The following is a 27,489-nucleotide window of genomic DNA, read 5'->3' on the forward strand; positions in this document are numbered from 1 at the left end:
TGACCGACAAAGGCTTCGATAGTGGTCGGTAAGTTGAAGAAATGAAAACCATGATATAGTGCTGACCTATGTGGCCTGTTGTGGTCACCTTGCGGTAGCCCTCTATCGGATAAGTGCCATTGTCATACGCCGCCGTTGTGTCCTTGGCCTGCCAAACATGAAGCCAACCCTTGTACCCCCTAGGGTTAGGGCCTATGTCCTCATGGTACAGTGCAATTTACACCATCCTTAATAAAAATATGAGAGTAGGGAAGGGGGGAATGTAGGGGTAGGAGGAAGGGAGAGGGTAAGGGGGGAAGAGAGAGGTGAGAATGAGGGGGACGTGAGAGGTGAGGGGGGGAAGAGAGACAGAGAGAGACGAGGGGGAAGAGAGAGAGAAGAGGGAGAGTCGTAGTGTGACTATCTGATCTAGGGTCACGTGATCCACATGGAAGCGTAGATGTAGATGCTATCCAGAGGTCCAATGCATGACTAAAACTGGCCGCCTCCTTGGGCTAACTAAAGCTTTCAACATCACATTGGTAAGTTAAACGAGGTTCATCAGACTGTATCGGAGTCCCCAAGTCCAGTCTCTTGACAAATTCATAAGTTTAATAGTCGTATAATCTCTTGCTGCTTATAAAATGGTATATGCTCAGCAGGTATTCAAATCCCAATCACACCAGTATTGCAGTTGACCCAATCCAAATCTAAGTAATCAGCCTACTTCGGGGGCCTTTCATTCTGTTTTAAAAATTATAGCTTATCATTCATTATTGCAGTAAAATGTTGCTGTAAACCCCCATTCTACATAAGCTAAAGCTTTTGAAATTTCTCAAGCACCTGTTACACAGACAAAATTCTTCAGGCCAAAGCTCTCTTCTTGAACTATGCATTCATTACAATTTCACGCTATATACCAAATTATGACCTATTTGCTGTGGTATGAAGGCCTCCATTCTGCCTGAAAATCCACTGCGGCAGACAACTCAACATCTAGCATCGCACCAAAAAGAAGAAGAAGAAGAAGAAGATTCACAAACCCCACGTTATGGAAGCTGAAGCTCTGCTAAAATTCCTCTGCCACATCCAGCGAAGCTGTTTCTTGAGGCATGCACTAAGTACACTTTCAAGATGTATACCACATTAGACCTTAGATTATGATTGCACAAAGGTCCTTGAAGTGCCAGCAAGAACATCCTGAATACAGGGCTAAAACACAAATTGTCTGTACTCACAATGGCTACTCCCTTTAAACCTGCCTTGACAGCATGTCAACCACAGGCTTAACAGTGTCAATCACAAGCTGCATTCTTGCCACATCTGATGTGCACTGGATGAAAGCCCTCAAGCAAGGGATCAAAAGTTGACATAGTTCAGTTTCTTTCATCTGATCAGTCAGCCGAGTTCACTACATAGTAATCCCACAGACTCTGTAAGAATGAAATATGTAACTACAATCGAAGTAATGTAATCTATCATCCGTATAAAATTACCAAACAACAGGTAATCCAAATCTGTCTCGTCGAAATTTAAAACCTGTTAGAAGCACAGATCTGCAATGATGTCAGAGGTCCAAAGAAAGCTCTTACTATCAACCACAGCTTGACAAACACAGATGTGCAGCTCCAAAGGGCTGAAACAGGCCTTTACATTCACACTAGGGTGGCACACTTGAACTAAAACTCCAAAACCTCCATGCTTGGTTAAAAGATAACCCAGATTTAGAATTCCATCTGCTTCCTCTGCTTGATTACAAGTTCTATGCATGTTTTCCTCGCTCAACTGAGTAAATCTTTTCTCCCAAGATTGACTTCTGCAGATAGAATTAAAAATATACTCGATACATTCCCGAGGTTGGGGAAATTCATCAGAACACAATTCTTTGAATACAAACTCTCTTCATCTTTTCAACTAAGCAAAGTGAAAGACCTTTTGCTTGCAAGTGAAACACTAGCTTTCACAAAACACTGCTCCATTCCATAGATTCAAACTTACTCATAAACAAAAATGAATCCATTTTTTTTGCTGCCAATTTGCATATTTGTTTGTGGATTCAGCAACCTGTAATTGGAAATTTTTAGAGCAAATGTCAACCAGGTAGATTCATTTAGACAGGCACATAAAGCTCCATCAACTGTAACCACCATGGCCATTAGTTTACAACAGGATCCGGATTCTGAAGAACTAAATCTTAGTTATGAGTCAGAGCACGTGGCACTTGCATAGGCAAAGAGCAGCACCCCAGAGCCCTCTGGATCAGAAATTATGATCACATGATAATGTGACATTGTGACAAGCAAGTTTTGAAAAGTCACCTTAACTGTTCGTGAACACGAGAAGACTATGTCCTTCAATTGACTTTGTGGGTAGGCAGTGCAGTTCAATATCCATCCGTAAAACTGTCTTCAACCCCACGGAGAAAGAAGAATTGAGTTAACACCTTCAGTTTACCTAAACCTTTTGCTTCCAGCATCTGACCTATGAAAGTCGTGATCATTGCGCCGCCTTTTGAAACTTCTGCGACTGCCCGGAGCTTCCAATTCAAGCTCACGAGGGAAGCTATGCTGCCTCTTCCTTTTGTGTGATCCACTATCAGTATTTGGAGTGTCTCTCTCCTGATCTTGGAACTTTCTTCCCATAGAAGTAACAGGGCCATTACCACCTCTGTTTGCTTGAAAATTTGCCCAACTATCTGTCTCAATATCCATACTCCAACGTTCAGGCCATCTTGGTTTGGATGGGGTTTGTGCCCTCCTTTCCTCATGCCGCATATCTAGCCATCGAGGTTGAGCTCCTACCACAGCTGGGACCGACTTGAATCCAAGAAATCCACCTTCAGATTGTGGTTTCTTTGAATCAGGCGTCCGGGGGTCACCCCAATGATCAACCTGCAGCAAGTTACAAGTATCAAACTGACTTCTCAAAACACAAAATCTAACCAAGGCAATAACATGACATATTGATGCCTCCACAAATCATTGTGGTGTCGATCATGCAAATTGAAGCTTCCTTCACAATTATACTTGATATCTTCAAGCAAGGATATGTAAATACCTTCACAGGAATAGAATAGATCCAGACTCACAAATTCACAGTTTTTGGAAAAACAAAGGACAAAAAAAGGGGAAAGTGGAGAGAGAAAGAAACAGAGAAAGAAAGAGAGAGAGTCTGTACAAGAGGATACGAATTAAAACAACAGAATAGCCTTACAGGGAGCTACTATAAGCCTTGGTTTCCATGGAACTTCAAAGATGCACACAGATAAGGTAGACTACACACGTGTGTGTGTGTGTGCGTGTGTGTGCACGCACATGCATTCACACGTGTGCACGCGTGTGTTTGTTGAGTATGTTTGTAACTTTGACCTGCTAGTGTGTCAAGAGCAGCTGAGGTGTAGAGAGCCGCTTGGTGATTGGGTAGGGAAAGCTACAAAAACTTGATAAGTGCTAATAATTACATTTACTCTCACTCGTCCCAGCTTTTGGCAAGCAATCACTGTGCCAAGAGACACACAATGTTTATGAAAAATATTTTTGTACAACAAATGAAGAAACCTTTTCCGTGCAAAATTTCATTTTTGAAAACATAATTCAAAATTTCAAAATTTATTTCCACATAATTAGAATTGCATATAACCCAGCTGACCTTTCCCAAGAGAGTTTAAGTGAAGGTGATTCTTCAGACAATTTGGCAATGTTAAGAAATTCTGAGATTAAAAAAGGGAAGCACTGGCCTTTGATGAGATAGACGATAATTAGAGCCAAACATAGGAAATCCTCTTGATTTTGGAGCTAGGGAACTCTGCATTGTGCTAGAGTAAAACTAGGGAACTACTCCAACTTTTGGAGGAGCTTGGTTCAAAACTAATGAGATAAGAGACCTTGGACTGCTGATAATTCTTGAAGAGCAAACTTTGAACCTCTTTTTTTTCTTTTGGCAAGAAAGTGAACTCTGTTATGTATGACAAAATAATATGTAATTGCCTCATTCAAAATCATGCAAATGAGGTTGGCATATATAAGGGCGGTTGCTCCCTGGGCACAATCTTGGACTTTAAATCTTCGTTGGGTTGGGCCATCTCAAAATAATCCTCTGTTTTATCTACGTCTCAATCCCTTCACCACTCTCCATCTTTTCCTCAAAGTCAAGGACCTTAAACCCCTTAAGAATCCTTTTCAAATGTTACTGTCCCCTCAAAAGTATTTTCACTCTTAGGATTTCCCTCGGGTCTCTAAATTTCTTCTAAAAGACTTTGGATAGAATTGGTTGTCACCTGACCCACACGCAAATCCACAAATACTTATTGTCCCTTTCGCACCTACTACCAAGTGTACTAGATTCCAGTTCCATAGTGTTTTTTAATTAATTTTCAAAAACCAATTAGAGATGGTCTTTACTCGCCTTACCCCAGCTTGCTTAACCTGCTCCGATACCAATTTGTAACAAGCAATTGTTTTCTTTTAGACTTAATCCTTATGAAAAGGATTCATTTATTTCCTTATATTCCATCTCTGTAATTAATGATTTTCCTCCCTTGAAAGCTTAGAGAGCATTTTCCATTCAAGTTCTTAACTCACAAAGCATAACACTTAAATCAACCCATAACAAGAGCACATTACTCATCTCACAAGCTCACATGACTCTCTCCATACAACCTTTCAAGAACCCAATAATATCCAACAAGGTTTAATTGAATTTAGATATTAAAATAAAATGAAAACGATCCATTCAATAATTCCTTAGATTTGTAGGATTTAATCATTCATTCCCATACAAGGTCTCTTTCTTCACTCGAGGTGAATATGACTGACCAATCATGAGTCACATATTTCATAAGTGAACCTACCATACATCACTACAAAGTCCTAGTATTTATCTCTCCTTCCCATAAGCAAACTTCCAATCTACCAAATATTTCATAAGTGAAACTTCCATAGTGGAGAAACTGCTCTCTGACTGCCAAGGGTATATCCATGTCCTATGGATGTATACCTGCCATAAATAATATCATGTGCTTTGATGAAAACTCCTACTAAGTCAGACACAAGAAAGGGCAATCTAGTGAATACTGGTATGGGGATAAATGATCAATAGACATGCCATGCAATCGAAACTATCTGTCAGTTGCAAGCTGCATAGATGCTAAAAGGGCTCTCCATGGTAAACTCTGTTAACTTGCATTTGTCCATCCAAAAACTGTTTGTCTCGGTCTAAATATGTAATGATCTAAAATAGGCATTTGTGATGAACATCGATTTTGTTGTGTCTGGTCACGAAACCAATGTGTGTAAGCTGAGAAAAGCACGTTGTGGTCTCGAACCAGCTCCCAGAGCTTGGTATGAGAAGATACATGTCTACTTGGTTGGCTAGAAAGTCGGGAACAGTCCAACTCAAAGCACCCTCTATGTTAAAGAGGATCATGGTGTCCTCTTTGTGCTCATTTTAAATGTGGATGGCATTTTGTTGATTGGGAATAATGTCATCTCAGCTTTCAAAGCTGATTTACAACATGCATTTGTGATGCCAGATCTGGGTCTTTTGCAGTATTACTTGGGCATAGAGTTTGAGCAGTTAGATGAAAGCGTAGTGTTGCTTCAGTCCAAGTACCTATAGAAGCTCCTGCATAGGTTTGATTTTCAGAATTGCAAGCCCATTTTCTACTCCAGTGGAACCCCGGCTAAAGATGAGTCTTAATGATGCAGGAGAGCCTTATGATATGGGTATTGACAGCCAAAACGTTGGCTGTCTTATCCATTTGAGCAATACTAGACCAGATACTCAGTTTGTAGTTTCCTGTGCCAGTAGGTTTATGCACATACTCAGTACTAAGATTGGCAAGCAGTTCGGCATATTTTATGTTACATACAAGGTATACAAATCTTGGATGGATCTATCCAAGGGGGGACAGCTTGCAACTATATACTTTCGATGATTCAAACCAGGCACACAGTTCACTAGCGGGACTTGTTTTTTTCTAGGCAAGACATGCATATCTTGGTTGATAAAAAGACAACCCCCTATTGCAACCGTGCCTACTGAGGCTCAGTACACCACAGCTTTCCCTGCATCAGTAGACTGTGTATGGCTGAGGAGGTTACTTAAAAATCTTCGGAAGTGTCAGCAGACACCCACTACCATTCTCACTGGCAGTCAAGAGTGCTATAACTGTGGCAAGGACTCCAGCCATGCCCGTACCAAGCACATTGAGATTAACTAACATTATGTCTCAGAGACGCTTCATGTAGGGGAGATCACATTGATCTACTGCTTTACACAGGACAATGTTGCTGAGCTGGTGAAAATTGCATGCCAAAACTACAACATACCCAATACAAATTTTAGATTGTGCCTTTTAGCATGATTTCGTACATTCTAGGGATTAAAAATGTGTGACAAAATTAGAACTCACCCAAATGCATGCGCAATTTTCAGTGGTGCTAATGCATAAAGCACAACACTTGCCACCACTTTGACAGACGTTGACCTTGCATGTCTACACAAAAATTACATCTAGTCTTACAAATTGAGATCTTTTTTGAAAAAGCAAGGTAAGAGAGATAGACAAAGGGGATATTTGAAAAGAGGGTTAAAACAGAGCTTTTCAGTAGGAAAGAAACTAAATGGAGGCACAACTCTGAAAGCATGCTAATTGCTCAATAGTATGCAAGCATATGCTGCCGTTTCTTTTTTGAGGGATTTCAAAATCTCTTGGTAAACCTAGTGCTTGATAAAATAAATCTAGAGGGAGAGAGAGAGAGTTTAAGGAAAATTTTCAACAAAAGAAACAAGAAACAGAGGACTACTCTTGTATATTACTCGAAAGTTTTATAACGGATCTTTTTAGCTAAAGAAATACCTCATCATGCCTGCTGCAACCCCGTGCATAGTGACCTTCTTCTCCACACCTATAGCACACCTTTGCAGGTTGTTTATCACCTTCAATATGAGTTCTCTTTGCACAGCCCTGCAGATATATGTAATATTGAATGGGTATGGCTGCAAGTAGTAGGAGAAACTGCGATCATTTTACAAAAAAGGAGAGAGCAGAACACAATTTAGAACAAACATTACACCATACCACTCCAGTGTGCCCGATTTCACCACAATTGTAGCACGAGACCTTCATTTCCAAACTGCGGACTATGTCCACACAGCAAAGATGACCAATTTTTTTGCATACATAGCATTGAATGACCTGCAACAGGCACAATCTTTAGTAAATGCAACCGAAAGAATCCACATTGATATTTTGAGATTATTGAAGAATAGGATTACCTTTAGGTCTTCTCGACTGTAGCCTCTATCACATATACTCATCTGATGGCCAACATCTCCACAGCGTAGGCAAATTTCAATACTTTCACGGTCTTTGTAAACACAGTCGGCTTTGTTAGGACATGACCTAGCATAATGCCCAATGCCCTTGCAGATAAAGCAAGATCCCTAGAGGGACACAAAGGAGACAATTTTATCAAATGTTTTCCGAATGCCTGCCATTGGGAGTGGAACCATTGACTGCACACAATCAAGTTAATATGTATACTTCAGGCAGATAGAGTAAATATTACTGATAAATAACAAAATGCAATGCAGCCTATCAAAAGGCCACCTAAAACACCTATGGCAACAATTGCAACAGGAAATTCAGTATCGCATAGCGCGGAAGCTTAATCGTAAGACCACATTGTGTTTCAGGGAACGCCAGCCGCACTTCAAGATAAAAACACAAGGCAAGAAATAACACAAAAAAGAATCCCCCAGTGCCATACGGCACAGCTTCTGCCTTCAATGATAATCGCCCACATGCATTCACCTCAAAATCAGCGGTGCAATAAAGATTATATCTCTCAAGCATTACACAACTGGTTGTGAAACGGCCAAAGCCAATGGTAGCAAGTTGACTATCCTTTCCTTCTATCTGTTGAAGTTTTCATCAAAACATTTTTGCACATCTATTTTCATTTGCGTATTTTGTTACATGCATGTATCTAGATTAATCCAGGGACATGCCCAAACTCATCCTCTAAAAACAGAATGATGCAGTTTCAACCTTGTGATAGTCACCCACAGAGTTGAAAACCATAAACTCTATAGACTATTATGCGTAGTAGGGACTAGTTACAATGACATCCCCACCTCCGTTATCAGCATCCAACAGTGGATGTACAGGGTACACTCATGTAGACCTTTAGCCAGCTCACCATGCTGCCCATGCGGCAGCCACTCTGTGGCATGCATCCCTCAGCTCCCCTCATGTGCCCATCTACCTTTCCCTGTGCCCACATGGCAGCTCTCACGCCAATGCTACCATAGTAACCCCCAAGTCCTCAAAAACAGCTATCTCACAAAGCAAGAAAAATGTGATGGAGCGAGAGACACTTCATCACCCAAAATCGGGGGAAAACTCTGCACTAAAGCTGAGAAAACCCACTGGTACAAGATGACGAAAGAGGGTGGGGGGGGGGACTATAAATAGGGCCCCAACCCTGCAATCGGCCTGCAAGGCCAACCTGGGTCAACCCACAAGTTGGCCTAACCCGACACTTTAGGGGGGCCTGGTCGAGTTAACCTGATCAGTCTGGTCAGTCAGGGACCTAATTGGCCCCCAACCCAGCCCCGTCCTGTCCGGCTGTTGCGGCGGCCTAATCACGTGTCAGAACCCTCAGGCACCCCAAAACAGCCGAAACCTGGCTGTCTACTAGCCAAGCTCCTACGTGATACCTTGGCGAGGTAGTTACCCTAGTACGGGTCCATCTCCCTCCTGTCCTACACTAATCTACCCTCTTGCTGGGTAGGCGCACCCACAAAGCAGCCCTCACTCACTGCTGTACATACAAGAGATGTCAAACTCTAACACCCCCTCTTAGCTCCTATATGTTGGTTCAACACAAGGGAGCTTGAATGCTCTCCAAGCAGCTGTTGTGGAAGAGACTTGGTAAACAGGTCCGCTGCGTGGTGCACAGGTGTTGAAGAAGACCGTCGAATCGAACGGTCGTGGGTTCTGTAAGGGAAAACCCCATCATGTCGCGTAGCCGCTGCGAAGCCACATGCTTCAAATCTTGATGTCAATCTCGAGTCTAGCTCATCCCCAGTTTGTGTCACTCCATTGATGTAGACTGTCTTTGCCGCTGCTGCTACAGCAAGAACCGCAATCCTGCGTGCCAAGGCATCTCCACGAACGAGCTCAATACCCTCTCTGGAAGCCTCAGATTTGGAATGACGCAACCAAATTGATAAACCTACACATGTCCCGTGCAACGAGGAAGCCATATCCTCACAAGGGCCATCCATGGTATAGCTGGGTGCTCCGATCATCTCGCCAGCAATCTGCTGACCCAAAAGTGTCTAGTGGCTCATGTATAAACCGCTGCTACGGAATAAGACACCCCCTCTAGACCTTCTCTACTCCCGAGCTGGTGGTCTACATAGGTCCACTCCAGTCAATAGGGACTAAGTCCTATGGTCCAGAAGTCTACCTGGAAGCCTGCCTCATATTGAACTCATATGCCTCTGCCCAAGATGTGTACGTACAACAATATCCATGCCTACTACCCCATCAACTGGGTAAGTCTGGTACCGAGTGGTGTATCTACAACCAACTTCCACTCATCACCGTCCTGTCCTGTGGTGAGAGAAGATGAAACCGAGAGTTTGTAAACACCATGATCCACTCTCTCGCCCCAAACCACCTATCCTAAGACAATGTTCCAGATGGCCACGCGATGCTCATCGAATTGTACCCCTTTGCCAATTTGGCATATCTCATGCACCAGCAACAATTGAAAGCCCAGTAATACAAACAATACCTTAAATTAGTTCGATGGAATTGGAAGGACTGCTACACCAAGAAGAATGTGAGGTCTATCTCTGTAAACTTACTTTTATTGGTGATTTTATGTCTTTTGCATTGGAAAGAAGTAATATTGTTTTTGATAATGTTAGGTTTACCCCCTGAGAGAGAAGTAGATCATAACATAGATTTAATTCGTGAACCTTCCCATGTTTGTAAACCCCCATATAGGCTTAGTTAAACAGAGGAATGTGAGGTTGAAAGACAATTAATGGAATATCTTAGGAAGGGCCAAATTCAACCAAGTAGCTCACCTTGGTCTGCACCAATTTTACTAGTAAAGAAAAAGGATGGTACTATGCATTTATGCATAGATTACCGAGCGCTAAATAAAATCACCATAAAAAATAAGTATCCTATGTCTCGCATTGACGAGCTCTTTGATCAATTGCAAGGGACAAAATATTTTACTAAAATTGATTTAAGGTCAGGATATCACCAAGTACGAATTAGGGAAGAGGATGTCCGTAAGACATCATTTCATACTAGGTATGGGCATTATCAATTTAAAGTAATGCCATTTGGATTAACAAATGCTCCAGCAACTTTCATGACACTTAGGAACATTGTATTAAGACTATATTTAGGAAAAATTATGGTAGTATTTTTAGACGATATCCTTATTTATAGTAAAACAAAAAAAAAACATTTGGAACATTTGTGAAAAGTGTTTCAGCTGCTTAGAGATTATTCACTCTTTACTAAAGAATCCAATTGTAAATTCTTTGCAAAAGAAGTGAAATACTTGGGACATATAATATCCCAAGAAGAGGTTCGTATGGACCCTGACAAAGTAAGGGCCATATTGGAATGGCCACATCCTACAAACTTGGAAGAATTACAGATATTCTTAGGTTTGTCCGGATTCTATATGAGATTCATCCAAGATTATGCTAAGATTGTTGTTTGGATGACGAACCAGCTTAAGGGGAAGGGAAGCACCTTCATATGGGATGAACCTCAAAAGAGAAGTTTTGAAAAATTAAAAGTAGCTATAGCAGTAGCTCGTCTTAAAGGTAGTGGATCCCAATGAACCATTTGTAGTTGGGACAGATACCGGTGATTTTGCTGTTGGGGCGGTACTTTTACAAAAAGGTCGACCAGTGGCTTTCGAAAGCAAAAACTTAGATCGTGCCCAACGGAATTACTCGGCATATGAGAAGGAAATGTATGCTATAGTTTATGCTTTAAAGAATTGGAGGCACTGTTTATATGTTGCCAAATTCGAGATCATCTTTGATCAAGAGAGCATTAAGAGGGTAGAGTATGTGCCCCGGATAATAATGACATTAGGCGCAAAATTCTTTTTGAATGTCATGATAGTCCGAGAGCTGGACACCCGAGAATTCTGAAGACATATGCGCTTCTGAAAAGACAATTCTTTTGGCCTGGAATGGGTAAGGGCGTCCAAGATTATGTATTGAAGTGCTAAAAATGCCAGGTCAATAAGGATGAATGCCTTAAGGTAGGAGGTCTCCTACACCCATTGGAGATTCCATTTGGCAAATGGGAAAGCATCTCCATGGATTAGGACATAGAAGGGCACAACTTTGTGTGGGTAATTGTTGATCCGTTGACCAAGATGGCTCATTTTATTCCTGTCAATGAAGATGTCAAAACTCCAGAATTAGCTAGGCTATTTGTGAAACATATTTACATATTGTATGGGCTACCAGATGATATTGTCAGTTACCGAGATAGCAAATTTAACAGCAGTTTTTGGAGGGCTGTGTTTATAAGGTTAGAAACTTCATTCAATATGAGCACCGCGGATCATCCACAAAGTGATGGTCAAACTGAAACAGTCAATCAGATCATTGAGGATATGCTTTGAGTATATGTAAGTAAACGGCAAACTAATTGGGAACAATATTTGCCCATATTAGAATTTGCATATAATAGTGCCAAACATTCAACTACAGGTTTTAGTCCATTCATGATGATGTATGGATTTCAACCAAGAGTCCCAATGGCAATGGGACTCCAGAAAGAGAAGGTTCAAGCGACCAAAGACTTTCTTGAAGATATGAATCAAACGGTTAAGTTAGCTAAAGATAGCATAAGAAAAGCTCAGGATAGAGCACGAAGTTATGCAAACCCCCACCGTAGAAGGTTGGAGTTCGAGGTAAATGAGAAAGTCTACCTCAAGGTATCTGAATCTTCAGAATCTCTAAATACAGGTAAATGTCCAAAGTTGTCTCCTAGGTATTGTGGACCATTCACCATACTTAAGAGAATTGGATGCAGCCATTCCCTCTCGCAGTTCATCTTTGAGGAATCCACTCAAATCGTATTCTTGCTGACAATGTGCTCTTATGTAACCGGCCTTAGAACACTAAGGGTAGTGTATCTGTCTCTACTATCTCACAAATATGAAAATACAGCCAACTTAATTGATTGACTTGGTTCACAAACAAAACTCAAAGCATAGAACTTCACTGCACTGCATCATGGAACCATTCAAGACAAGGGAGGCTACTCAGAAACATACAGAGTGACGCCTGTTGGCCCCAAAACTTGGCGCCCCTTGCGGTATTTATTTAAACTGGTTAGCTCAAAGATACAAAGGGACTCCCTTCAAGAGCTCACCCGCAGGTGCAACCCAGTATAACGCCTCACCCGCAGGTGCAACCCAGTATAACGCCAACCTATGGTTATGCTAGTGACCAACTCCCAATGCTATTACCTTGGTTCCTTTCAGCATACATGCATAATCACAAGTAGACCAGTTTGACAGCATGCCAAGCAATGCATTACCCATTTCCAAGTCATTACCGAGCCCAAGGCCAACCACTGCACCCCCAAGAAGAGAGTCTCACAACCAGTGCCCCAATCCTCTCCCGCGCCAACGGCAGGGCATCCAACCTAGCAGGAACTCAGTAGGAATGGCTGTAGCAAAGAGTGTAGAAGGAGGATGCGAATTCAGCCAACAGAAAGAGCCTGTTTCAGCCCGAAACAGCTCCAGAAGTAGGATGAGAAGTGGACAGCAAACTCTGGTAGGAGAGAGCTGCCTAGGAGTGTCTTCCAACACCAGAAAAGATCAGAGAAAAGTGCGTCCAGCAAGCTGTAGCAGATCAGCCAAGAATGCGTCCACCAGAACAGAGTTTACAGCCCACAAACAGCTCCGTTTTCAGTGCACCTTGCACCAGGCAAGAGCAGGAAGAGAGGCGCCCATGAATATGGCTTCGGATGTAGAAAAGAAGAACTTATGTCGTAAAGAAAGTCAAGAACAGCTTCAAAAGTGGCCCAGAATGAAGGCGTCCAGGTCCCGGAAGCATGCCAACAACAGAGGGCACCAAGGGAAGGAGAACTGTCGCGAAGAAAGCACGAAATTCCAATTCAGCAAGCAAAGGGAGAGCTGCAAAAATCTGCCATGAATGAATGAAGCTGCCCCTGGTAGGGGTGAAGTCTCAAATCAGCAAGGAGAGCCAAGGAAGGGCTCCAGGGCCTTCCAAGGACTTCCAGAGGTGACACAAGGCAAGCACATAGGCCCCCAACAGACACCTAAGCAAAATGAGGCGTGGGATTTTTAATGCCCCTAGGGGGTCAAATGGCACACCATGACCCTAGTGCAAAGGAGCCAATGACCCTATTTTGAAGGATCTCTAGGGGGTGAGTTTTTAAAGGATGACCCCACTGAACCAAACCAATGACCTTAGAAAATGAAACCACTCTAATAGCACCAGGAGTTGCACTTGTTGCACATAAAATCATAGGTACCTTTTGGGCATTAACTAAGGCCCCTAGCCTGGTACCCTATGTTGAAGAACTGAAAGGAAAGCATGAAGCTGAACACGAAATGAGAATGCTTGATTATGGAATGAAGAAAGGTGAGGTCCATATGTAGGCACCTCTTACATGAGCCACCAAGCTCCACAATCATCTCCTCAATCAGCTCCTAGATTCTCTCAATCATCCTATGTGGCATCAACCACCACCTAATAGTGCTTATGGGCACCTAACTGTGCCTCTAGCACACACATAGAAACCAAGGTGTGCCTGGGGCATACACCTTGAGATATCCCATCATACCCCCCCTCAAGGGAATGCCTCAGGCTATGTCAAGGATACATCTAGTCTCATAGTTTCTCATGCCATCTCATGGTGGTCAAGGATAAATCTATGGCTAGGTTCTCATGCTAGCAAGGGGTTCCCAAGGGTGTGAAGTAAACAAAAGGGATACATAAGACCTTCCAATGGTTATCTCCCCTGCATGTACACAATGTCTGTAGGAGGTACCATGGAGCAAAACACATACACATGGCCTACATCATATGGTGACCAGAGGTGTTTACAAATCACACAATAGTTTATTTCATTCATTTTGGAGGACTATCCAGGCTAAGTACCTTGACTCAACATAAAAAGAGAGATCTGGAGCATATATGGAGATGGTTCAAAAAGCATAATCTTCATAGGATGCCTCATCTTGTGGAGGCACATCAACTGAAAGTAGATTGGCAGTCTCTGGCTTTGTAGTTGCTTCCTTTTTGGCCTTACAATACTTTTCATGGTGATTGTTTTTGCCACAATGTTTGCAAGGATTGATCTTGAAGCAATCTTTTGAGAGGTGATTAGTCTTCCTACAATGTTTGCAAGGTGAAAACTTGCCCTTTTGAGTTCTTATGGCATAAGCTGTGTCATTGCCTCTCCGGAGTTCCATGTGCCTTTCTTCTTCTTGAAGAGCTAGATGGTACATAAACTAACTGTACCAATAGTCCTAACTGACTATAACTAGGCCTACAAGGCTCATACCAAGGTATAAGTGGCATCTATGGATAGCCCATGAGATAGCCTACAAACCCCCCTCCATGGTATGGGCTGAAGTATCCAGGACATGGCTCAGGATAACTAAATATCTAGTGTCATGGTTGCACATGTTCGTCTCGTAGGATATAGCAACCTGTGACTGTACAAAGTACAACAGATCAAGTTACAAAAGGTACTAAGTTTAAATCTTGCCGAAAAGCCTCAAACTTAGGTCAAGGTAGAGCCTTCGTAAAAAGATATGCCAAGTTGTCTTCAGTGGGAGCATAAGACAACTCAATATCACATGTTGATAATCGCTCTCTGACATAGTGATAGTGAACCTCAATGTGCTTTGTGCAAGCATGGAAAGCTGGATTCTGTGCAACATCCAAAGCACTCTTACTATCGGTGAAGATGACGGTAGGAGCAGTTTGACATGCACAAAGATCTGCAAGTAGCTTCTGAAGCCACACACACTCCACTGTAGTTGTAAAAGCTGCTCTGTACTCAGCTTCACAGCTAGAAGTAGCAACTGTACTCTACTTCTTGCTGAACCAAGAAACACATGAAGTACCAAGCATGAAATAGTTGCCACTAGGTGACACACGAGTGTCAGAACAACCAGCCCAATCACTATCAGTGAACCCATGCATGACAAGTGAAGTATCAGCCCCATAAAGAAGGCCTAAATGCTGAGTGCCTTTAAGATATTTGAAAACACGCTTCACGGCATGCCAATGGTGCATAGATGGGCTGTGCATATATCTACTCAACTGTGAGACAGCATACTGTAGATCAAGTCTCATATAAATCAAACAACCAACTACCTGCTGATAAAGAGTGACATCACATGTACCGCTGCCATCCTTAGAAGAGAAGTGAAAACCAGTCTCTAATGGTGTGGATACTGGCTTGCAATCCTCAAACTGAAAATGCTGCAAAAGCTGTTCAATGTACTTGGATTGTGACATTAAAATGCCCCCCTCACTGCTAGCAAATTGAATGCCCAGATAGTAGTGCAGAAGACCAAGATCAGACATAGCAAATGTCTGCTACAAATCAACTTTAAAATCTGCAATTTGCTGAGCATGTGTCCCAGCTACAAGCATGTCATCCACATAAAGGACTAAAATCAGCAAATCTGTCCCACGCTTGCAGATGTGAAGGGTAGCCTCTGTAGGACTGTTCTGAAAGCCAAGTGTGAGCAAATGAGAATGAATTCTCGAATACCAAGCCCGAGGTGCCTGCTTCAATCCATAGATTGCTTTCAGAACCGTCAACCTCAAAGCTGGGAGGTTGGGAAACATAGACCTCTTCTTGCAAATGCCCATGAGGAAAGCTGTCTTAATATCAAGCTGATGTATCTGTCAATCAAAGTGGGCAGCAAAGGCAATAACAATGCGAATGGTAGTGATCTTGGAAGTGGGAGCAAAAGTCTCCTCAAAGTCAATGCCATGCTGCTGAGCATAGCCCTTAGCAACAAGACGGGCTTTGTAACGGTCCACTGAACTATCCGCTTTCCGTTTGATCTTGTAAACCCACTTAGATCCAATGGCATTCTTGCCATAAGGCAAATCACACAGCTCCCAAGTGTCATTCTGATGGATAGAATCCAATTCAGCTTGCATGGCCTTCATCCAACAATCATTCTGAAAGGCATCTTGATGACATAATGGGTCTTCATTGCATGCTGTAGCAACCAAAGCATGAGCAACAAAACTAGCATGCTCTTTCCGAACAGCTGCTCTCGTACGGGCTGGCAAAGGAGTGTCTTGTTTGCTGTCTTTTAATGTGTCAAGGAGCCAACGGGGTACCTTTTTAGGCTCTTGAATTTCTGCTCTTTCCTAGTCAAGAGCCCGGTTCAAATGATCCTGATCAATGATAGGCATATCAGGCTGAATTTCTGCATGCACATGGGGCTGTAAATGACCAACAAATGGAGGAGGGACAACCTCAGATGGAACATCATCCCGAGCATCGGATGGAAACAAAGGCATCAAGCTGTCAAATATGTTTGGGGCATCAACAATGGGCTGTTTTTGACAGTCCAGCAAAGGCATAGTGGAAGATTCATCAAACACAACATCCCGACTGAATAAACACTTGCCCGTGCGGGGCTGATATAGCTTAGAGCCCCTACTCTCTGAACTATACCCAAGAAAAATGCATTTAATAGCTTTATCATCCAACTTAGTGCGTCTCTGTGAAGGCACATGAGCATAAGCTAAGCATCAAAAGTCCTCAGGTGGGAAATGCGAGGCTTACGATCCGTCCAAGCCTCATAAGGTGTGATAGTATGCAATGCCTTTGTAGGACATCTATTCAAGATGTAATTTGCACACATGACCGCATCCAACCACAACTTATTAGGCAAATGTTTGCCTTTCAACATGCATCTGGCCATTTCGAAATAAAAGAGTGATATATTCCATTCAAAACAAATCATACAACAAGTGGGAGAGAAAGTACTCTATCCCTAGCCTCAACAATGTGGCAAAAAAGCCATGGAGGTGGTCTAAAATGCCACGACATCCCAAAAGGGGTCAAGTGAAAAAATAAAGAGCAGTCCCATGTCCTCATGAAGGATATAAGTCTCCCACAAGCTGCCAAAGAGGTGCCTGTACACCGCTCCCATCGACTCCTAAGAGTGAAGATAATCTCTGCCCAAATGGAAGCGAGAGTGTCAACCTCCGTGCATAAATGGTCCCCAAGGACAAAAGAACATCGCGAACACCATATCCGCCATAGGGTAATACTGGAAATCACCTCCCAGGCTGACCCTGCAGCTGAAGTAGGCATGGAATACTGTGCTGGTACCGGTACCAAAAGTAAATCCTGCGGCTCCATGATGCTGGCCTCCATGGGACCCCGTCTCTGGCGACGCTGCATGAAGAAACCGAGGTCTCTTGGCTCTGACTCAAAGAGAGTAAAGGCTCCAGATCCTCTCCCCAAAGAGCAGCGCCCCACGTCATCAGAAAGGACTCAGATGTAACATATGAGAACAACCTGAAGATACCTGTCCATACCACTCTAGAGCTGGTGCAACTCCATAAACAATGCTTGCTAGATTCCTCTGCAAGCTGACAACGCCTACACAAGGAGGGTCTACCCATCTGCTGGAGCCAAGTACCCACAAGTATGCCCCTATGTATAGTGAGCCAAAGAAAGTAGGAGACTTTCATCACATTCCATCTGCCTCCCAGCATTGGCACGCACAAGGACTTACTGCAGAGCTCTTGCTGAGCTACTGGACTCACTTTTGGGGCATCAGTAGAGCATCTGGCCATTTCCATCGTTGATCTATTCCGCTCAGCCACGGGATTCTATTGAGGAATATAAGGCACCGTGCATCGATGATTAATGCCAAGGGAAGCCAAAAAAACAGCAAACTCCTTCGACATGTATTCACCCCCCCCCTGTCTGTATTAATGTGAGCAACGTGCAGCCCACTCTCATTCTCAACCAAGGCAATAAAGTGCTTAAAGCATGAAGAAACATCAAACTTGGATTTCAATGTGAAAATCCAAGTGTACCTAGTGAAATCATCAATAAAAGTAACAAAATAGTAGAACCCCCCAAGAGCTGCAACCCTCATGGGTCCACAAACATCACTATGAACCAGATGAAGCTTACGTGAAGCACCAACTCTCCCATCCTTGGGAAACGCAGCACGGTGCATCTTACCAAGCAAGCATGGTTCACAAACATGTTTGGTAGGCATATGCATTTTGGGAAGATCCACAACCATATCTTCCTTATATAACTTCACCAGGGCTCCAAAATTGAGGTATCCAAACCTCTCATGCCACAAATGAGTATCTGTCATGGTAGAATCAATAGCAAAGGCATGTGCATCGGCAAGTGCAGCATCATCATCTGAACATCTGTCACAAGCATCAAGTCTGTAAAGACTGCTACACAATGTGCCAATCAAAACCAGGGTAGAGGCATGTGTAACATCATACACTGCATACCTCACACCATCAAAATAACCTGAAAGCCACATGTAGCAATGGCTGAAATAGAAATGAGGTTCTTACGAATGCCTGGAACATAAAGCACATGCTCTAGAGTGACAATACCACCAGAGACAGAAGTAAGAGCAACTTGCCCAATACCTTTCATGGTATATGATGCATTATTGGCACATGTGACACTGCCCCCCTTAGATGTAAGCTCCAATGAGCTGAATAACTTCCTGCCGGAAGTGATGTGCTTGCTAGCACCACTAACAAAGAACCAGGCATCACAAACATCTAAAACTGCCATACAAGCATCATGAACATCAGGATTATACTGACATGTAACCAAGAAAGCCCAATGGTGATCTTGTGCAAAATTAGCGAACTCATGTCGATCTTCTGCACTAGAAGAACCAGATACTGCAAGACTAGACTCTTTCTTTTTCTTTTCAAATGCTATGCGCTTCCTGCATTCAGAAATGTCATGCCCAAGTTTCCTGCAATAGTTACATCTCTTCTTCTTTTTGTTATCCCCCGAAGAAGAGGCACCATGTGAATGATCAGCATGGAAATGAGAGGGCTTTCCAGTTGAAACCTTGCCTTTACCTTTGTGTTTATGATGGGCAGCAAATGCTTGATCACTAGCCATAGTAGCATTGCGATTCACACGACTTTGCTCCTCCTGAAGAAGAAGAGCAACAAGCTGGTCAAATGAGAAATGATTGGCATCACCCCTTGCAACCAACCTCAATGTAGTAGCAAAGCCTTGATATGAATCAGGCAATCCATCAAGGGTATTAGAAACCAGCTGAGAATCAGGAATAATCTCATCAATGTTGGCCAACTGCTCTTTCAAATCCTTCATATTAGTGAGATAGGCATCCATGTTACCACCCTCATCAAGCTTTAAATCTTTCAATTGCCTGCGGAGATAGGCAACCCTCGCCTCATTCCACACCTGATACAAAGATGCAAGCTGATCCCATGCTTGCTTAGTTGTCTTGCAAGACCAAATATGAGGGATAATAACCCGTTTCACTGAAAGAGCAATCAAGGCATGTGCTTTGGCATCACGACCATCCCACTGAATTTGCTCCTGTGAAGGAGGCAAAGCACCTGGAGCAGGAGGTGCAAGAGTCCTGGCTGTAGTAGTAGAACCATCACCTGAAGAAGCAGAGGCTGCAGGTGTAGCAGTAACATTGCGTGTAGGCCTGGCCTCAGAAGCTGAAACAATATGCCATAGATTCTTGGCAACCATAACATCTCCCATCATGTATGACCACATGGGGTAATTGGTGCCATCAAGCTTGTCATCGGCCCCAATCAGCCCAAACAAATCATCTTTGCCACCATACATGGTGCTGAAATACAAGGCAAATGCACCAACTGGCAAAGCAAATGAGAGAAAGGCAACCTCTCAGAATCAAGTGCCAAAAAACTGCCCAAGCTTCAAAGCTATGTCTGCAAAAGACACTGCTATCCCAAGGTGTACCTGCTGCAAGAAAAATCCCCAAAGGCAACACGAGGCCTTCCAAGGCAACATGGGCCTTTCCAAAATGCAAACGAAGGAGAAATTGGAAAAAGCCAATGCAACAACGGCTTATCCAATGATGTAGCCCGAAAGGACAGCAATGAAAGGCTCTGAATGCGAGCAAAGGAGGGCCGGAAATGAGAATTACAGCAAAAGAAGTGCTCCCACGAGGAGGAGAGCACATAGAAATGGAGAGAAAGAGAACCAATGGAGAGAAGCTCGCAGCCCGAGGCAAAGGGATGCCAAATGAGGAGGGAAGGGCTCAAAGAGAAGTCTCCGGATCAATTCAGCAGCTCCAAATGGCTCCAAACGCCGGCACACAGCTCGAGGCAGCTCCAAAATGATGGAAACTAAGAAATGATTGGCGTGCACCCCGAGGCAGCCCGTACTGCAGTGAATGTACTGAAATTCTTACGTTTAAACCGGACAGAAGTATGGAATTTTTTGACAGATGTATGGATTTCCGTACAATTTTTGATAGATGTACGGATTTCCGTACAATTTCTGGCGCATGTACGGATTTTCGTACAATTTCTGACGCATGTACAATTTTTTAAAGACAGGTTCGAAATTCCGTACAGATGCTGTAAATGCTCACTTGTGGTCTTTTTTTGCTGCAGTAGGCTGAAAAATGCTCCGAAAAACAGTTCCCTTCGCGAGAGTTGCTCCAAAGTGCGGTCTTCTCGTGACAAAATGAGGTTTTTCGCGACAAAAGTGCTTCGAAAGGTCTCAAACACTCGTGGAAATGTGAAAACCAGCAAGACCAGCAAGAATGAGAGCTCCAAAGGCTGCCAAACAGCTTAAGTTGTCAATGGCTGAGGGAATGGATTCCCGACCTGCTCTGATACCACTATTGGGTGTTGGAAGCAATGGAAGCACAATGGAGAAAAACGAGATGCTATAATAGATTGCTGCAAAACTGAAGTGTGGAGGCTCAAGGGAGAGCCAACATAACAAAACCCTAGGGCTAATTGCCCTAACTGGACTAATAGCCCATGAGATAGCCTACACTTCTCAGCCATCTCGCGTAGGTCTACCATCTCAGAAGGGGAAGGTGGCTGGGAAAAGAAGAGGAGATGGGGAAAAAACTGGAAGAGAAGAGAGGAGGCGGCTCAGAAAAGAAGAAGAGCATGGAAGAGAGAAAGGGGCTGCTCCATTGCTTCTGCCTTCTACTACGTCGATCAAAACACTTGCTGTCCCTGCGTCTTATTTCTTCTCACAAAGTCACCTTGAGCTCCCTTACTTGCTTTGTCTCTTCCTATAGCTCATGCGTTCCCAAACAATCCACCGCCTTTGGCAGCACACTCCAATCGTCCCTCAAGCCTCCAAACATCAGCGAAATTCCTTCGAACTTGTTGCTTGCTCCTGCACCGCTCCTGGTCCCAATTTGCTGAGAGACCACACTCAACATCCTGTGGTTACATGTGCATAGTAGAGTGCTATAAAGGAAAGGGTTAGATGCCCTAACCCTAACCCTGAATGGGTTTGTATATATTCTACATTTTCAACTAAATCTAGTGTACAGTTAGTCATTTGTGGTGTGCTCTCTAGTTGTGCCCTCTCTCCTCATCTCCACTCTTCCCCTCCTCACATTTTGTCATGGTATCAGAGTGTCACGGGGGCGTGAAATTCTAAGTACTTTAATGTACTACAAGACCGTGACAACTTTGGTTTTAAAAGTCCAAGCATGGGCTTAATAATGTGTAAGGTGGGTTCTATGACTCAATTAATTGAGAATGCAAGGATAGCATATGCATGGATGCAGGAGGATGCAGGAGAAGAATTTGGGCTTTATGGACAGCAAGAAAGAAGACAACAAACGGGCTGCCAAACACCAGGATAAGGACATCAAATCTGAAAATAAAAATTATGGCAAACGACCGTTTCAAAAGGGAGAAAAAGCCCAATTCAAAGCTGGTCAAAGGCGTGGACAGCATAATAAACAGCCCCGTACCAAGTTATCTGATGAAGAGAAAAAGTCACTCATGGAGCAAAACAAATGTTTTATATGCAAAGGAGAGGGACACCGCTCTTATGATTGCCCATCCAAGAAAAGAGACAGGTCAAATGATGATAAGAATGGTGATAAACAGGCTGATCGGAAGGGCAAAAGGCCTAAACCTTCCGCAGGACTTCTTCCAGATGTGATTGGGAGTTTGACATGCACATGATGAAGAGGAAATGAAAAAGATTGAGATGTGCAGAGCATGGGGAAAAATAAAAAATCAGAATTGTTTGTTTTTCTTTGATTCTGGGGCAAAGGCGAATTTCATAACTCCTGATATGGCAGGAAGGCTTGGCATCAAGCCTGAGGAAATGGGGCCATCCAGCATGTGTGATATGGTGAACCCTGAACTCAACACACCTGTCACTCCTATCATTGGCAAGTTGAGGATGCATATCCAGGGATATCAGGATGCAGAGGACTTCTACATTATGCCTTTGCCAAAGTGTGATGCTTTGCTTCGGATGCCTTGGATGTACAGGGTGGGGGTTGATGTGCAGATGAGAAACAAGAAGATTTCTTTAACTCATAGAGGCAAAAATCATGTACTTGATGTAAAGTTGAAAGGGGAGTCCATCCCTGTAGTTTCAGCTTCTTGTATTTCCAATGTAATAAAGCGTCATATTTCAGCCTACTTGATTTTTGTCAAAGAGGACAGCCAACCAGTTCAGGAAGGCTCTACTCTTTCTGCTTTAGATAGAGAAAGGGCTGCTTTTATTTCAGATTTTCAGGATTGTTTCTCAGATGCACTTCCTCAAGAATTACCTCCCAAGAGGCCCGAGGATCATCAAATTGACATAATTCCAGGAAGATCATCGCCTAATATACCTCCCTATCGTGTCAGTAAGGCACAACAGAAAGAGATAATGTCACAAGTGAAGGAACTCTTGGAAAAGGAATTAATACAGCCAAGTAATTCTCCTTACTGTTCCCTTGTGTTGCTTGTGCAAAAGAAGGATGGCAGTTGGAGAATATGTATTGATTATAGGGCTTTGAATAAAGTCACAATTAAGAACCGTTTTCCAATTCCACGCATTGATGATATATTGGATCGGTTGGAAGGTTTCTCAATGTTCAGTCGTATTGACCTTAAAAGTGGATACCATCAGATAAGGATACGGCCTGAAGATGTCTACAAGACTGCCTTCCGCACTTCATTTGGCTTATATGAGTTCCTTGTGATGCCTTTTGGTTTGACTAATGCACCTGCCACTTTCAATAGAATGATGGACATAATTTTTAGAGCACATAGAAAGTTTGTGGGCACTTTCTTCGATGACATCATTGTGTTCTCTAAAAATGAGCAAGAGCACAGGAAACACCTCACTATTGTGTTTCAAGAGTTGAAAAGACACAAGCTATTAATAAACACCAAGAAAAGTGAGTTCTTTATGCATGAGATTCATTTTTTCGGTCATATAGTGTCAAAGGATGGAGTCAAGATGGATCCTGAAAAAGTTGAGGCCATAAGGAGTTGGCCAATTTTGAAAAATCTGCATGAAGTCAGAAGCTTCCTTGGGTAGTGTTCATACTATCGGAGGTTTATAAAGTACTTTGCAGAAATTGCTTCTCCTTTGCATGCTTTACAAAAGAAAGCTGTACCGTTTCGGTGGGGACCAAAGGAAAATGCAGCTTTTGAAGACCTGAAGCAAAAGTTGTGTTCTGAACCCATTATTATCTTGCCAAATCTTGCAAAACCCTTTGCTGTAACTTGTGATGCATGTGGGAACAGCATAGGAGGCACTTTGATGTAGGATGGCAGAGTGGTTGCATATGAGAGTAGAGTTCTCAAAGATGCTGAATTGTACTTGCAGACATATGAGAAGGAATGTTAGCAGTGATACATGCTTTGACCACATGGAAACATTACCTTCTTGGAGCTGATTTTTATGTGCAGACAGATCATCAGTCACTTAGATATTTTCTCACGCAGAGAAAATTATCTGAAAAGCACATGAGATGGGCTAACTTCCTCTCAATGTTTCATTTTCAAATTGTACATGTGCCGTGTAACAAAAATGGCGTGGCTGATGCACTTTCCAGGAAACCACAGCCTGAAGCAGTCTCCAAGAAACCCAGTGTTTCAGCAGTGAGCATTGCTTACAACAATGTGTTAGATGTGATGAAAGATCAATATGTTAATGATGCTGATTTTTCAACTATTTATGATAAGTTTTCTAATGGTCAAAGGCATGATCACTATATGTTGAAAGAGGGTTTCATTTTGATGCATGGACGACTCAGTGTCACTGATCAGATGCGACAGAAAGTCATAATGGAAAGTCATGCTCCTCCATATGCAGGACATAGGGGAATTACAGCAACAATTACAGCAGTGGAACAATACTTTTATTGGCCATCTTTGAGGAAAGATGTGGAAGAATATGTGAGAACATGCATGGTTTGTCAGAAAGTAAAGTTTGACAGGCAGAAGGCACCTGGGTTGTTACACCCTTTGCCAATTCCGGATAGACCATGGCAAAGCATAGCTATGGATTTTGTGTTTGATCTTCCACGTACTCCTACTGGACATGATGGATTGTGGACAATAATTTGCAAGTTTAGTTGTGGACAATAATTTGCAAGTTTAGCAAACAAGCCCACTTTGTGCCAGTAAGAAAGAAAATTACAGCAAATCAAATGGCCAAATTGTTTCTGCAGCATGTCTTCAAGTATCATGGGATGCCTGAATCCATAATCAGTGATAGAGATCCGAGGATGACCAGCCTCTTTTGGAGAGGGCTGTTTGAAAATATGGGTACTACGCTGAATTTTTCGTCATCTTTTCACCCTTAGTCTGATGGACAATCGGAGCAGGAAAACTCTATCATCTTGGATATGTTTAAATGCTATGTCTCAGACCACAAAAGCAAATGGGAGCATTATTTGCCTTTGTTAGAATATGCTAACAATAATACGGTGCACACATCCACAGGTAAAGTGTAATTAATCCCTAGGCCCAAAGGCATTCCAAGGAATTAAAAGAGTGGTTGTTGGGAAATGATGATGTGGCATTTTTAATGGACCCCCTAGAGGGCCATGTATCTTCAGTGGCCCCCCTAGAGTTCCAGGTGGCTCTAGTGCCTTCTACATGCTCCTTTGCCATTCCTGGACCTTCCTGGGCCTTCTAAACTTCACATGTGTGCTTTTCTCTCTCATCTTCTCCCTTTGTTGAGATTTTGGACTGGTATTTCAGCCTCCTTCAGCTGAATTCCGTTTTTCTTCATAACTCCTCACCCGTTTGGATTCCTCGACTTCCGTTTGGCCCGATGGCTTCCCCTCTGCCTCCCCTTCGTAGTGATATGCTTTTCCCTCCGTGCGTTTGGTAGAACGGGCAGAGCTGAGCACTTCTTTTGCTGGTCGAATTTGCAAAAGTGGCTTTTTCTGGACCTTTTTGCTTCTACCGCCTCCTGGGCCTCTCCTCTTGCAAAGCTACAGAATCTCTGTTGAATTTCGAGTGGTCCCACGTGCTGGTTGACTGGTTTTTCTCAGTTTCGGAGGACTTTCCGGCGATGAAACTTCTCCAAAACCTTCTCAATGCATTCCTCTCTGAAGCACGCTTCTTTTGAGCCCATGAACTCCCATTTCTTCGCGACAGAAGTGCTTCTTTTCGCATTTTTCAGTGGAATTCTTGCTGGTTGGCTCTTGTAAATGCTCTTTCTTCATGCCTTTGCACTCCTCTTTGGCTGAGAATGCAATTGGGCATTGGCTACTATGTCCTCTTGGCGATTGAGGACTTGGTTCGAGTTTTCAGGCCTTGGTGAGTTGTGCTTTTGTTGCTGCAATTTCTTTTTGCCATAAGCTATTGGTTGGCCTCGTGTGCCGCCTCTTCTTGGCTCACAGGTGCCCAGGCAGCGCTACATGAGTCATTCTTTGGTTGGGTACTTTGCTGATTTTATTTTGGAGCTTTGAAAAGCTTTGTGAATGCCATCTGGAAACCACTCAAAGAGAGTGCAGCTAAAATCAGACGAAATCCCACACGCTCTTTGACAGACAGCAATTTCTCTTTGATTCACTACGAACCTCCTCCGTAAAAGACAGCAAGCACACTTCCCCTTTTGCTCTCCCTCTCTCTCTCTCTCTCTCTACAGAAACAATAGGGCCCAGGACAACATGTCGGGCTGGACCCCCCCGAAGGTATTTTATTACTTGAAGAGAATCTGTTACAAAAGTTCAGCGTAGAGCTGTCTGGTCCTCTCTCTTTTCAAAACGTGAAAAATCCCCTTTATTACAAGAGCTTCAAGCTCATTTCAAATTGGCAACATGCCACTTGTCTAAAATCTAGACTAAGTCCTATTACATGCCACTGAGGGCCACTCTGGAGTCTTCAAAGCACTTGGTCACACAAACCGCCTCTTAGATGCTTGTCAAGCTCCTGTAGCGCTTAGGAAAAATAACTCTTCCTAGTACCTGCAACAATTAATTAAAGCGCACCACCATGGCACCCATTAATTGTTAGCGCTTTGCATGCAAATAATACACTGTGGACTAATTCTAGTCACGGTGGGCGTCCCCACTGAACACATGTGCACACCTAACAAATATAAAAAATATATATTTATTCTCTGGTTGACCGGAGTCAACACTCTTGATTATAATTAAGGAGCTTTGACCAAGGGTCGAGGCGCCTTAATTATAGCCAAGTCTCTCCAACCGAAGTTGGCACATCTTGGTTAACCGGGGTTAACCCTCTTGGCGCATGCCAAGTCTTGTTGACCGAAGTCAACACTCTCTGACCGTAGTCAGCGCTGTAGTTCTCTGGTTAACCGCAGTTAACCCTCTTGGTAATAAACCAAGTCTCCTTGATCAAAGTCAGGTTTACTTGACTAGAGTCAAGTATCTTTGACCATAGTCAATCCCTTGACCATTGAAAGAACTCTTTGACCATAATTAACACATATAAAACACTTTAATTATGATCAAATAAATAGTCAACTGTACTTTGACTTAGGATATTTACATTGTGGTGACATCCCCTCGGCTTCTATTCAGTTGACCTCAACTGAAAAGCTTCCTTGTAAACATCCAAAAGCTGTGGATGGTCGGATAACATGTCTTCGTCCATCCACTTGGCATCTAATGCCGTATAATTTTTGAATTTTACAAGATACATGTAAAACTCCTTACCCTGAGGGCCTTTGCGCACAGTATGGTACACAATCTGCTCTGGTTGAAGGACCTCCTCGAGCTCATCCACTTCTGGTGGATCCTCTGATACTGGTTCTGTAGGCTCTGGTCCCTGGAATTTCTTTAGAAGACTCACATGGAATGCATTGTGAATCCTCCAATGCTCTGGCAATGCTAATCTGTATGCAACCTCATTTATTCTTTCTGTAACCCTGAAAGGGCCATAGTATCTGGGAGATAACTTTGCATACACTTTCTGTTTGCCTTTAAACTTGCGGAGCCT

The 27,489-nt window shown here is 43.0% G+C and overlaps 1 protein-coding gene across 3 annotated transcripts in view; it reads right to left on the reverse strand.

Moving 5' to 3' along the window:
• Nucleotides 1-1,367: 1,367 nt before the first annotated feature.
• The window catches only part of LOC147883781 (uncharacterized), a 73,219-nt gene continuing 47,097 nt past the window's right edge, over nt 1,368-27,489 (reverse strand). For 2 of the 3 annotated variants that reach the window (XR_015543713.1, XR_015543711.1), the window contains exons 4-8: nt 7,258-7,425; nt 7,061-7,177; nt 6,839-6,946; nt 1,944-2,870; nt 1,368-1,862 (exon numbers count right to left, since the gene is read on the reverse strand). Coding sequence is in view for 1 of the 3 variants with exons in the window: in XM_087399116.1 (XP_087255242.1) it covers nt 2,430-2,870; nt 6,839-6,946; nt 7,061-7,177; nt 7,258-7,425 (834 nt within the window). In the remaining 2 variants the exon portion in view is untranslated. Of the gene's footprint in view, nt 2,871-6,838; nt 6,947-7,060; nt 7,178-7,257; nt 7,426-27,489 lie in introns of all 3 variants that reach the window. The other variant, XM_087399116.1, reaches the window with a different exon arrangement.

Source organism: Dipteris shenzhenensis, chromosome 27, assembly GCF_047967505.1.
Source record: "Dipteris shenzhenensis isolate YYH24624 ecotype China chromosome 27, Dip_SZ_1.0, whole genome shotgun sequence".
NCBI classification, from domain to species: Eukaryota; Viridiplantae; Streptophyta; class Polypodiopsida; order Gleicheniales; family Dipteridaceae; genus Dipteris; species Dipteris shenzhenensis.